Source organism: Arachis hypogaea, chromosome 10, assembly GCF_003086295.3.
Source record: "Arachis hypogaea cultivar Tifrunner chromosome 10, arahy.Tifrunner.gnm2.J5K5, whole genome shotgun sequence".
Lineage (NCBI taxonomy): Eukaryota > Viridiplantae > Streptophyta > Magnoliopsida > Fabales > Fabaceae > Arachis > Arachis hypogaea.
The window spans coordinates 4,005,063-4,018,979 of NC_092045.1; the positions used below are offsets into that span (position 1 = coordinate 4,005,063).

General features: G+C 30.8%; 1 protein-coding gene across 2 annotated transcripts; it reads left to right on the forward strand.

The window, feature by feature from the left end:
* Positions 1–7,058: 7,058 nt before the first annotated feature.
* On the forward strand, positions 7,059–8,277 carry LOC112717194 (protease Do-like 9). Of its 2 annotated transcripts, none has more exons than XM_072204000.1 (4): positions 7,059–7,469; positions 7,565–7,644; positions 7,803–7,892; positions 7,970–8,277. In XM_072204000.1, the coding sequence occupies exons 2-4, from the start codon at positions 7,636–7,638 to the stop codon at positions 8,123–8,125; spliced, it is 255 nt and encodes an 84-aa protein (XP_072060101.1). In that variant the 5' UTR covers positions 7,059–7,469; positions 7,565–7,635; the 3' UTR covers positions 8,126–8,277. The 2 variants fall into 2 exon arrangements, with proteins under 2 accessions (XP_072060101.1, XP_072060100.1); XM_072203999.1 differs by having other exon boundaries at positions 7,060–7,469; positions 7,551–7,644.
* The last annotated feature ends 5,640 nt before the right edge of the window (positions 8,278–13,917 follow it).

Sequence of the window (13,917 nt, forward strand, 5' to 3'; positions counted from 1 at the left end):
GGGGCAAAAGGTTAGGGACCTATTTGTCCTTTTCTCTTTTAGTAATTATGTGAATATTAGTGTTTGAAGATCTCTTGATATGTGATTTTTAGTTAGTAAAAACAGGATTTTTTTCTGGAATTTTCTCAAAAACTGAAACGCGATATCGACATACATGCTCAATAGTAAATTTATAATAAAGGAAATCAGGTCCGTAACACCTTACTTTTGGTACGATCATGACGTGCTAAAAGTTTGGGTGTTACACTTTATATCGATCAACTGAACCATCAGGCTTGCGTTTTATGCGATAGACCCATTTATAGCTAACCAGCTTAAAGCCTGCAGGGCAATCAACAAGGCGCCAAATTTTTTTCAGCTCAAGAGCATCCAACTCATCTTTCATAGCACTATGCCAATTAGAGTGTTGATTGGCATCCTTAAAAGACTTTGACTCAATGTCAGAATATAGAGATAAAAGAAACTTTTTATGTGAAGATGAAAGAGAAGAAAAAGACATGACTGAAGATAAAGTATACTTGCACTTTGAGGGAGATTGATTTATAGAGATGAGAGAGAAATTACACAAGTAATTAGAAAGATATGCTGGAGGTCGGTGAGACCGGTCGGAATGACGAGGATGGGGTTGTTTAGGTGGTGAAGAGGGTGACGGGGGATGAGGAGGTGATGGTGGACTAGTGTCTAGTGCGGAAGGAGAGATGGGTGTGTGTGTTGAAAGAGATTCGGCGGTCATGGTTTCAACTTGGTTAGAAAACGACAGTGAGGAAGAAAGAGAGGTTGTTGGAGAAAATAAAGAATTAGATGGAGTTGGGTCAATGGGTATAGGTGAGGGTTCAACTGGAAGACTAACTGAATCTTGTTTTTGAGAAGGTGTGTTTGGCAATGTTGGGATGAGTGTACAGAATTGGAAATTTTTGGTGACTAAGGGCAAGATCATTTCATAAAAAATCACATTTGTAGAAATCTCAATCCTTTTATTTTCTAAAACATAAACAATATATCCTTTAAAACCATGTTGAAAGCCAATAAACACAGCCTTTTTGGCTCTTGGATCAAATTCTGATCTATTTGCCATTAGGGTAGAAACAAAACATAAGCATCCAAAAACTTTAAGGTCATGATAATTTGGTGGATGATTGAATAAAATTTCAAATGGTGTTTAAAATTAATTGCGAATGACGAAACTTTGTTAAGTAAATAAACAGCATGTTTAACAGCATAAGACCAAAAAGATGATGGTAAATTAGATTGAAACATAAGAGCACAAGCTATTTTCAAAATATGTTTATGCTTGTGTTCTACCCTTCCATTTTGTTGAGGAGTTTCAACACAACTACGTTGATGAATAATGCCCTTTGAAACATAAAAATCATGTAAAATAAATTCTGGTCCATTATCGGAATGAATAGTTTTGACTATAGAGTTGAATTGTGTATCAACTAAAGTAATAAAATTTTTACATGATTTTGCACTTCTCCTTTTGATTTTAATAAAATAACTCATGTAAAGCGGCAAAAATCATCAACAATAGTAAAAAATATTTATGATTATGAATAGAATTTTGTCGAAATGGACCCCAAATATCAAAATATAATAAATCAAAACTTGCATTGACTTTGTTAAAACTTTGAGAAAATGAAAGTTTCTTTTGTTTAGAAAAAATGATAAATGTCACAAGTCTGGTCATGATGCATAGAGATAAAAGAAAAATGTTTATGTAAATCATTAAGTCTTTGTCCGGAAAGGTGTCCTAAACGAAAATGCCATATATTTGAAGGTGTAATGGGTGGAGATTTGATGGAATTTATGGAGTGTGTAGTGGATGGATTTTACCAAAATTGGGTTCAAAGACATATAATCCCTCTCTTATTCTGCCCAAATCAATCGTCCGCAAATTGTTGCTCTGTAGAGTGCAAGAAGAAGATGAAAAAGTGAGTTCACATATGAGTGATGAAGTAATTTTTGAGACAGAGATAATATTAAAGTTGAAATGACGTAAATAAAGAACATCATGAAGAATCAAAGATGGTAAAAATTGAACAATGCCTTTATAAGAAACAGTAGTTTGAGAACCATTTGGTAAATGAACAATAATAGGAGAAATTTGGGTGTAAGAAATAAACCAAGACAAATTTGATGCAATATAATCTGTGGCACCAGAATCAATGATCCAAGTATTCAAGAATGAATCTCGTTTTGAAAAATTGTTAACAATAGAAAAAGTATTAAAAGAACAAAGATAATAAGCAGTTGGACTTGACCAAAGCTCAAGTGGGTTTGAAGGATGAGTTTTTTCATTGGAAGGAAGTGCCATAAAAGAAAAGTGTTGGGCTGACAAAAGATCCAAAAGAAGCTCCTCATGAAGTTGCTCGTGTGCCCTTCTTTCTTGACCTAGGACAGAATAGGGAGGTTGATTATTCATAGTGGGAGGGGAGGTTGAAAGGGTTTTAGGATCTAAATTAATTGGTCTATCCATGAATGTCAGCAGAGCTCAAAGAGCTCTGATACCATAATAAAACGGAAAGAGTACATAAATAATAAGCAAAGATAATAAAATTATGAAAGAATAAAAAAAAGAAAAGATGAAGAAATTTTATTGATTGGAATTGTAAACTATAAAGGTAAAACTAACTAAATATAAAGCATTGATCTATGAAAGATAAAAGCAAATAAAGATAGATAAGGATAGATAAAGATAAGATGATAATAAAAAATAAAATTATAACTGAATTTGTATATTCTGTTGGGCTGTAAAACTTCTTTAGGCTTGGTTTGGTAAAGCTTTTTGAAGATGTGCTTGTGCTTTTTAAAAGCTCAAGCTCCTCATTTTGTGTTTGGTAAATCAAAAAGATCATGTGCTTGTGCTTGGAGCTTTTAAAAGATCGGGGTACTTTTGAAAGCACCTAGGATAGAGCTTTTCAAAGTTGGCTTGTGCTTTTCAAAATTTAAAAGTCTAATATAACTTCATATGTTAACTAATTTTCAAATTTAATATTTGTATTTATGTCTATTATAGTATTTTTAAATTTTAAAAGCTATTTTACCAAACACAATTGATGTTGCTTATGTTTATTAAAAGTTGTTTTTGATTTGATTTACCAAACATAAATGCTACAACTTTTAAAAAGTCATCTTTTAAAAGTTAACTTTTATAAGCTACTTTTAAAAAGTAAAAGCTTTATCAAACTAAGCCTTATTATTGTCATGGATTAAGGTGGAAGAGTGGTTTAATAGTTGTCTTTTGATATATCTGAACCAACGGCGACAACTTTGCCTCTGAATTGAAGTATAATCTTTCAAAACAACTATTGGTGGCGTTAAAAAGGCTTGGAATCAAATGATACGACACTAATATTAAAGTCTTAGATCGGTAACCTCAAAGAGACAAAAAAATAAAAAATAAAAACTTATCTTATTATTTAGAGTAAAGTATATTTTTTGTATTTAAAGTTTGATAAAAATTTTAAAAATATCCTTAAATTTTATTTTGTTTTAATTTTGTCTCAAAAGTTTTCGATTTGCATCAACTATACTCATGTCTGCTAATTTTTCAAAAATTTTAGGATTAATTTAACAATAATTTCATAAGAACAACTTTCAACACAAACAAATCGAAGTATAATTTTCATGCATTTTTATTGAATTGGTCTTAAATTTTTTTAAAATTTAGCTATTGAAAATATATTCGATGCAAATAAAAAACTTTTAGAATAAAATTAAAATAAAATAAAATTTAAGGATATTTTTAAAATTTTTACTAAATTTTAAAGACACAAAATATATTTTATTTTAATATTTATTAATTATTATTAAAATTAATAAATACTAAATAAAATAAAAAATTTTATTTATTTTTTATTAAAAAATAATAAATATTAAATAAAATAAAATTTAATTTTTTTTATTAATTTTTTTATTATCAAACATTTCTGGTCGGATAATATGTTACTAAACCCTCATCATTCCCTATAAGGCTATGTTTGATTACCCTTCAAAATTTAGGGAAAAAATGTAAGGCATTTTTTTTAGAGTTAGTCTACTATTATTAAATACAACTATTATTTATTTATTTAGTATATTTTAATCAACGGTTATACTTTATATTCAAACATATTGTGTACGGAAAATATTTGAATATTAAATCAATAAATAAAAGAGAGAAACCAGGACAGTATTAAAATAAAATGAACAAGTGTACCATACAGTATTATATAGTATTATATAAGTGAATTCTTAGGAATAATGAAAATCACTATGCTTAATTAGTACCGAGAGCGAATGTTTAATAAATTATATATTTTTTAATATTATTCATATAAAAATATATTATTATTGTTATTATTATATGCATATTTTTTTATTTAATTTTAAATTTTTATTGTTTATTTTTTTATATTTTTATTTCTCTTTTTACAAATATTTATTTTATATAATTTGAAACAAATAATAATTTTGTGATTAATAATTTGAATTACGATTCAATTATTTCAAAAAAATTATTTTGAGTTAATTTTAGAACTATCAATATATTTTTTTTACATTAATATCTAATTATATTCTTTTATATATAGAGAATAAAAGTTATTTTTAAATGACAAACATAAAAATTAATTATTTTTATTTGTGTAACAGACTTAATGTCTTATTAATTATAAAAATATACACATTAAATTCTTTCAAGTTAAAATAACAAATGTTCAAATTAATTATTAGTAAAAGATTAAACTCTTTCACATGAAAATAATAAGTAAAAAACTTATTATTTGATTTATTTTTAATCTACATAAATCTTGATCTTCTTAACTTTTTCTCTACGACCTTTTTGTAAATATAATTTGATTTTATAAATATTTTATAGTATCTATACCAATATACAAAGAGAATACAGAAGTTTAGTATCCAATTCTTTATTCCTATTTTACCCCACTTCTTTTTTTATTTAAAAATGATTTTATCCCACAACAGAGTTTAGAAAATGATTCGCTTTTAATAAAAAACTACCACTACATACTCAATTCTTTTTTTTTAAATGACTTTATCCACAATAGAGTTTAAAATTGATTCATTTTATTTTAGATAACATAAAACTTAACATGTATTTTGATAATTTTTTTTGTTATGAATTCAATTTTTATTTAATATCTATATTCTAGAAATGGAAGCACAGGACACACTACAACATTTTGAGTCTATGGTCACAGTTTTTTTGTCACGGTAAAAAACCGTGACCATAGACCTTCTATGGTCACGGTTTTTTAGGGTGACCAAAAAAAAAGCTATGGTCACGATTTTTTTTGGAAATGGTGACCATAGAGTACCTATGGTCATGGTTTTTTAAAAAAGGGTGTCCTAAAAGGGTTTATGGTCACGGTTTTGAGGGGTGACCTAAAGAGGTCTATGATCACGGTTTTCTACAGTGACCAAAAGGGTCTATGGTCACGGTTTTTTAAAAAAGGGTGACCTAAAAGGGTCTATGGTCACGGTTTTGGGGGGTGACCTAAAGGGGTCTATGGTCACGGTTTTGGGGGTGGCCTAAAAGGGTCTATGGTCACGGTTTTGGGGGTGACCTAAAGGGTTCTATGGTCATGGTTTTTTACAGTGACCAAAAAGGGGCTATGGTCACGGTTTTTCAAAAAAGGGTGACCTAAAAGGGTCTATGGTCACGGTTTTGGGAGGTGACCTAAAGGGGTCTATGGTCACGGTTTTGGGAGTGGCCTAAAAGGGTTAATGGTCACGGTTTTGGGGGGTGGCCTAAAGGGGTCTATGGTCACGGTTTTGGGGGTGGCCAAAAAGGATCTATGGTCACGGTTTTAGGGGTGACCTAAAGGGTCTATGGTCACGGTTTTTTACAGTGACCAAAAAGGGGCTATGGTCACGGTTTTTAAAAAAATGGTGACCTAAAAGGGTCTATGGTCACGGTTTTGGGGGGTGACCTAAAGGGGTCTATGATCACGATTTTTGGGGTGGCCTAAAAGGGTCTATGGTCACGGTTTTGGGGGTGACTTAAAAGTCTCTATGGTCACGGTTTTTTACAGTGACCAAAAAGGGTCTATGGTCACGGTTTTTCAGAAGGGTGACCTAAAAGGGTCTATGGTCATGGTTTTGAGGGTGACCTAAAGAGGTCTATGGTCACGGTTTTTTACGGTGACTAAAAAGTGTCTATGGTCACAGTTTTTCAAAAGAGTGACCTAAAAGGATCTATGGTCACGGTTTTGGAGGGTGACCTAAAGAGGTCTATGGTCACAATTTTAATCATTTGAGTTTAAATTAATGAAGATTTTTATATACTTTTTTATAATTTTAAATATTTTATCTTTTAAAAATTTTAATAATTAAAAACTAATAATAATTTATATGATTTATTTTAAATATTAAAATTTTAAATTTAATTTTATAAATAAAAAATTAAGTTGAATATTATTAATCTTAAATTAAAAAAAATTTAAAACTTAATAATATAAAAAATGATTTAATAACTTAATAATGGAAGTCTTATATAATTAAATTTAAGAAATTTTATTATAAATAAATTATGGTTTATTTATTAAATTGAATTCTTAGAGTTAGAGATTAGTTTATTAGGAATGATTAAATAAATTTTTGTAAATACTTTAGATTTAAGTCAATTAATATTTATGTATAATTTTTATTTTAATTAATTATTTTATATAAATTGAAATTAAAGTTATGATAGAAAAATAATGAAAGGTCATATAATTTAATTTAGGTAATTGATATTTTGAATTTATCCGTATTTTATAAAATGTAATTAGTATATTTACTTTATAATTTAAATTAAAAATAATTATTTAAACTCAATGATATTTTGATAAATAAAATTTTATGTGTTCCAAAAATAATCTTTACAATACTATATTTAAATTCTAAATTATTATTTTATCTCAAATATTTTATAAAATTGTTATATTAGTTATATATATTTTATCTTAATTCTAAAATTTTCTAATAAAAACCCTAATTTCCCAAATTTCTCAATGTAATACCCTAAATCCCTAAACACATGCACACAACACTCAGTGAGGGAGGGAGAAAGGGGCAACAGTGAAGGGAGAAGGGGGAGCTCGAGGGAGAAGAGGGGAAGAGAGGAGGGGACGACGCGGCTGGGTCCTTCCCGCCGTCGTCGTTGTCGTTGAGGCACCGGAGGAGAGAGAGATTTACTTTGCAGAGGCGTTGAGGGAGAGAGGGAGCCGCGCTCTGCTGCCGATCCGCCACCGAACTGCCGCACGCGGGGAGCCATTGCCATCGCGAGCTGTAGCGCCGCACAGTCCAGCCACCGTGACCTCCGTAGAGCCACCGTCGTTGCGCTGTTCCGCCGTCACCGCTGTTGCCCTAGAGCTTGCCGTCATCATTGAGCAGGACGGAGATGAGAGAGAGCGCGAGCGAGAGAACAGAGAGTCTTATTGAAGACCTCCCTTTGAAGGTGTAAAGTGTACAACCTTTAGACTCTGGTATTTTACCTTAAACTTTTGATTTTCAGTGCTTCTATTTGCATTTACATTGTAGTTCACAATTAACAAAACTATTATTAGTATTTTTTTTCCAGCTTCTAATGAAAAATTTGAATCTCTGAGACTTAATAAGTATGTTCCATCGTGCATTCAACCTCTGGAAGTCATGATTCAGGTATGGATTTATTCTCCGGCAGAAAATTTTATTTCTGAAAATTACAGGAAATTTGTGTCTATGATTACAGAAAATCTAATTTCTGGAAATTATCTTTTGTTGTTTGAGTATATATTTGTTACTAACTTTATTATTGCTTCTTAATTTGTATGATCCAGTATGGTAAAGATTATGAATTTGATGCTCCAGTGAAGCTCCTAGAGAAACATCTACATGCTATGGCACAGTCTGTTGATGAGCAACTTCTTGTTGTTTCTCAGGTCTTGGCTTCTTAATCAATGGTTGATTTGGAATGCTTACCCCTCCTCTTTTTGGATTCATATAGGTTATTGCTTTCAATGATAAGCCTGTGAAGAATTTGAAGGGCTTGACCACCATGGTTGAGAACTGTGATGATGAGTTTCTAAAGTTTGATCTGGAATACCAACAGATTAAATGTACTCGCTTTAGTCCTTGTAATATTTATGTTTCAACACTTTAGTTTGTAAAAATATATCAGTTCTAATATTTACTTCATGATGTGATAGTTACTGCAATATGCACTTAACGCATGTGTATTTAGTATGTAATAATACTAATTTCTGTATTTTACTAATTTTCTATTTGTTAATGAAGTTTATCTAAAAGTAATAATACTGATTTCAATTTCTCAATCATTCATTTCATCTACAAAAATTGAATACATGAATTCAAGCATTCAGGCTTCTATTTTGTTTAGATTCATTAATAAATAATTAAAGGCAATGACTAAGAATAATATCAGTTCTAATAATACATAGAGTCTAAGTTTGTGATATGACTTATAGTTTCTTTCGTACAACTCTTAAGTCTTTTAGCCGTTGAGTATGTGAGGGGGTGGATCTAGCTTGATATTTTAAATTGATATTATTTGCGGTTGCTGAAATTCAACTTTTAATGCTTTGATTTGTTAATGCTAAAATTGGATCGTTTAGATTAGTATTCATTTGTTGTTATTATTGTCATTATTCGTCTGCTAATATTGATAGTGTCTTTTGGTGTCGGCTAATAGCTAAGTGTTGGAGGGTTGTTGTTTTAATTTGTCCTATTTTGTGTGTTGATTTTCATATAATGTGCTCCAATTCCAAGATCAACAGTAGTCTTGATCTTCACTAAGGGGGGGGGGGGAGATTAAACTGAAAATAATATCAGTGCATTTATAATGAAATGCTTCTTGAAGTTTTGGTCATAGAATTTAACTAGCTTCTTTTTTTATTTACTGATGTCATTTTTAATATCCTAATTCCTGCTCTCTATTAGGCATTCAGTTCACTGTTTTCACTATACAAACTGCTTTAACTAATTTACTTAAATTGCTGAGAAATTGAGATAAACTGATTTAGTTTTTTCATATTTACACGTTTCCAATATCCACTTGAAATGCATAATTAATGATACCATTTATGAGTAAGCCACTTAAGGTTCTGTGGTTATAAGATTTGCAGGTAATTTCTATGTTATATGTTCTAGTGTTGGTATTGAATCTGCTTTAATTTTATTTCCCAGGATGTGACAGCAACTAAAAGAAATGAATTTGAGGATTATTTTTTGAAGCGAGAGTTGCTCATGGGAATATATGAGAAGGGTTTTGAAAGGCCTTCTCCTATCCAAGAAGAAAGCATTCCAATTGCTCTTATTGGTAGTGACATTCTTGCAAGGGCTAAAAATGGGACAGGCAAAACAGCTGCATTTTACATTCCTGCATCGGAAAAAATTGACCAGAAACAATCTATCCTGGCATAGTCCAAATTGTATTGCTCTCACGCCTGTGGAACAATTTTGTTAATAGTGTCTACTTAGTGTTAGTGTATATATCATTGTATAAAACTAAGATTAAGACAAGTGTATTTACTCAACTATATTGATATGTTAGCTGGTTACTTTAATCACAACTTATCTTAATTGTTGATTATCATTTTTTATTTTTAGATTTATTTTGTGATCATCATCATTTTGGGATGTGATTATTCTTTAAAAAAAAATTAAATCTCATAAAACAAAATAGGTTTTGGTCACAGTAAAAACCGTGACCATAGATAAGGCTATGGTCACGGTTTTGAGGGGTGACCATAGATAAGGCTATGGTCACGGTTTTAAGGTGGGGTGACTATAGAGACTATGGCCACGACGAAAAACCGTGACCATAGATAGGGCTATGGTCACGGTTTTAAGGAGGGGTGACCATAGAGGCTATGGTCACGGTAAAAACCGTAACCATAGATAAGGCTATGGTCACGGTTTTAAGGAGGGGTGACCAAAGAGTCTATGGTCACGGTGAAAACCGTGACCATAGATAAGGCTATAGTCACGGTTTTAAGGTGGGGTGACCATAGAACTATGGTCATGGTAAAAATCGTGACCATAGATATGGCTATGGTCACGGTTTTAAGGTGGGGTGACCATAGAGCTATGGTCCGTGACTATAGATAAGACTATGGTCACGGTTTTAAAGAGGGGTGACCATATAGTCTATGGTCACGGTGAAAACCGTAACCATAGATAAGGCTATGGTCACGGTTTTTACGCGTGACCATAGATTAACCTATGGTCACGGTGAAAAAACGTGGCCTAAAGTGTCAGAATTTGAAAATTGAAACCGTGACCATAGAAACCGTGACCATAGATAAAAAAACCGTGACCATAGACCTATGGCTACGAGAGAATAGACCACGGTAAAAAACCATGACCATAGATCTATAGTCACCCTTTTTACTAGCTATGATCACGGTTTTTTACCGTGACCATAGGCTTTTTTTTTGTAGTGACAATGTAACTGGTCCAACTAACAGACGTCATAATAACATAATTAATTATTTTATAACAAAATTAATTAAATTAATATACATGTTTTATATATTTCTAATGCATATTGTTTAACTTAAAAAAATTACATGTAACAGAATACTCTTTAATCAAACAATATATAAAATTATTAGAGTTTGATGTCTAACCTTTTTAAATTTCGTGAATTCTTACACAATCCATTTCATAAAATAAATTTAATGCACAAAATAATAATAAAATTTTTTAATATTCCATCTTCATTATATAATATATAAATAATTACAAAAATTAAAATAAACAATGTATTCATAAAATTAATAATAACAAATAAAATAAAATAAAAAATATAAATATATCTCTTATTTTTTGTTATTTGTATTTTTGAATCTAGTTGAATAGATATATCTTATAAAATAATAACTATGAAATGAAAATAAATTTATTATTCTAAATTATAAAAGAAGTACTGAATATTCTTTAACTAAAAATTTTATTATAAATTTATTAGAAAAAATGTATTTTATTTCAAATTAATGTAAATGTGTGAGATAAAAAATAAAAAATTTATTATATCTTGCCCAATGATTTAGCCATTCAACTTGATGTGAGTATCCGCCATTTTATTAAGCATTTCATTTTAATCATTTTTACATCATGAACTTCGCGACGACAAAGAACATAACCATACTCAAGATTTCTTTTGGCGGCAAACAAGAGTGGATGAATTCCCTAAAGTAGTTGTATACCGTGGAACAATCCCGTATTCATCAAGGTTCCATGGAAGCATCTTGAAGTGCATCAAGGTGAATACCATTCACGAAATTATCAACATTGATACTTTATTTTTTATTTATACCAATTTATAGCAATATATAAAGGAAATACGGAAATTTGATGCCACAACAGAATTTAAAAATAAAAAATGTTATTTATATACTACTTTTCAGCCATCAATTTAATCATTCTCACTAAAGTATAGTACAAAATACGTTTCGTAAAAGGAAGTAAAAAAATACGATTACAGTAGCAAACGCGCTGGGAATGTGTTTTTTCATCGCGCCAATCTCTCGCGCTTTCTTCTCTTCTCGCAGAAAGGGTTCCATTGCATGAACCTCAATTCTCTTCTCTTCTCTTCAATTGTGCCAACCTCACTCTTCACTTTCTTCTATTCTCCGCGGTTTCCTCTGCTTTACTTCGTGCCATTTCTTGTTCTTGTTATCTTAGAGTTTTGATTATAACTTTTGATTCAATGAAATCCACAAACTCGAATAACGAGGTTTGTATTTAATTTACTTCATTTGTTAATTTTTTATTCTTGATTTGATTTTAGTTTTTTGTTTATCCATGTTTTATTCCTGATTTAATTTTAATTTTGTTGATTATTTAGTTATGCAAATGGTGATTTGGCTTATGCTTCGATTTGAGCGACATCATTGATTTAGTAAATGAGCAATGCTAGGGGGCCAGCAACTTTTGTGATTGTTAGCCATCAACTAGCCATCAATGATGATTTGATGGTGTGAGATTGGTGTGAGATTTCATCCAATGGCTCACCTTTCTCTGCTGGTTACATGCTGGCCAAAATTCAATAAAATTGCTGGCCCCCTAGACTTTCCCTTAGTAAATTACTATACCCGGATCAATATTACTTCTCGAAAAATTTCAATAGCATAGGCTAGTTAGAAAGAGGAGCATGTCACAAGCTTACACCAATGGAAGCATTTGCATATACAGAAGTAATTGCCTTTGATACACAAGCTTATTCCATAGGCAAATTCCTAATAGTTATGCTTCTAATACGTGCCTTCATTATGTCATTTAGATTCTTTTACATCATGTATGTTGTGTAATTATATCCTGAAAAATTTATGTTATAAATTTGTGTAATGAGAAAAATGTTTAGCTTTTGGATTGGAGTAAAATTGGCAGTTTGCATGTTTAAAATTTCTACATTTGCTTAGATCAGATGATGATGCTGATTCTATGAATGTGTTGGAGTTTAGTATTATATTTGACTATTGAGTTTGATTATCATATTTACCAAGTTTGATTATATTCAGGATCAGTGCTATATTTGACTACTGAACTTGATTATACTCAGGTTCAGTGCTTGACTACTAATTTATCTTGTTCATTCATAGAAAATTGAGAGCATTTTTATACCTGATTTGATTTTATTAAATTTTTTATTATCTATGTTTTTAGGTTGTTCCAAACATAGGAATGGCATTCTCCTCTGTGAAAGATTATGAAATTTTTTATACCAACTATGCAAAAAAGGGTTGGTCTTTCATGGAATATAAGAACTACTAAGTGGGATCAAAATAGACAAATTACATACCAAATCTTGGTATGTTCTAAAGCTGTTATCGAAGATCAAAAATTAATCCACTAAAGAAGACAAATCCAACTTTTGAGCAAAATTGTAAAATTAGGATTATTGTGAAAAGGGATAAGAAGATAGAATATGTGTTAACCTTTGTGAATATCCATCACATAGCACGGCAAAGACTCTAAAAAAATAGGGAACTAAGCTTGCATGCCAAATGGATAGTTGAGATCAATGATCAAGCTGGTGTTACAATAAAAAACACCTATCAAAGCTTAGCAACTGCTGTTGGTGGTTATGATAAATTAACTTTTACTCAAAAAGATCTTCGGAATCATGTAGCAAGAAGTGCTAGAGTGTTAGAAGAAGAGGGGGATGTGCAATCATTAATGCAGTATTTTCATAGGATGCAAGAACAAAATCGCAACTTCTTTTACGAAGTTAAATTGGACGAGCAACATCACATAAAGCATGTTTTTTGGGCTGATGTTAGAAGTTGTGCTGCTTATGAGTACTTTGGCAACGTTGTGAGTTTTGATACGACGTACCTAACAAATAGGTATAACACCATAATTACATATTTTAAGTTAATTATATGCACTTTGGTTTTTGCATGTGTTTGATGTATAGGGATAGGCAGAACAGAATGAATTTGTTGCTGTTGTGCATGATATATTAAGTTTGATTATGTACTCTTGTTTTTGCATATATTTGATGTATAGATAGGTACAATAGAATGATTTTGTTGCTGATGTGCATGTTATACTAAATTTGATTATGTACTCTTGTTTTTGCATATGTTTGATGTATAGGGATAGGTACAATAGAATGAATTTGATTATAGGTAGAATAGAATGAAACTGAGTTTGATTATGTACTCTTGTTTTTATTATAGGTATGATATGCCTTTTTGCACATTTGTTGGGGTTAACCACCATAGCCAATCATTGCTACTTGGTTGCGCTCTTCTTTCATGCGAAAAAGAGAATTCCTTTGTTTGTTTATTTGATTGTTGGATACAATGTATGGATGGCAAGCCACCTATTGGCATATTGACGGATCAATGCAAAGTTATGCGAAATGTCATTGAAAAATGGTTGCCAATGACATGACATTGATGGTGTATTTGGCATATCACGAAG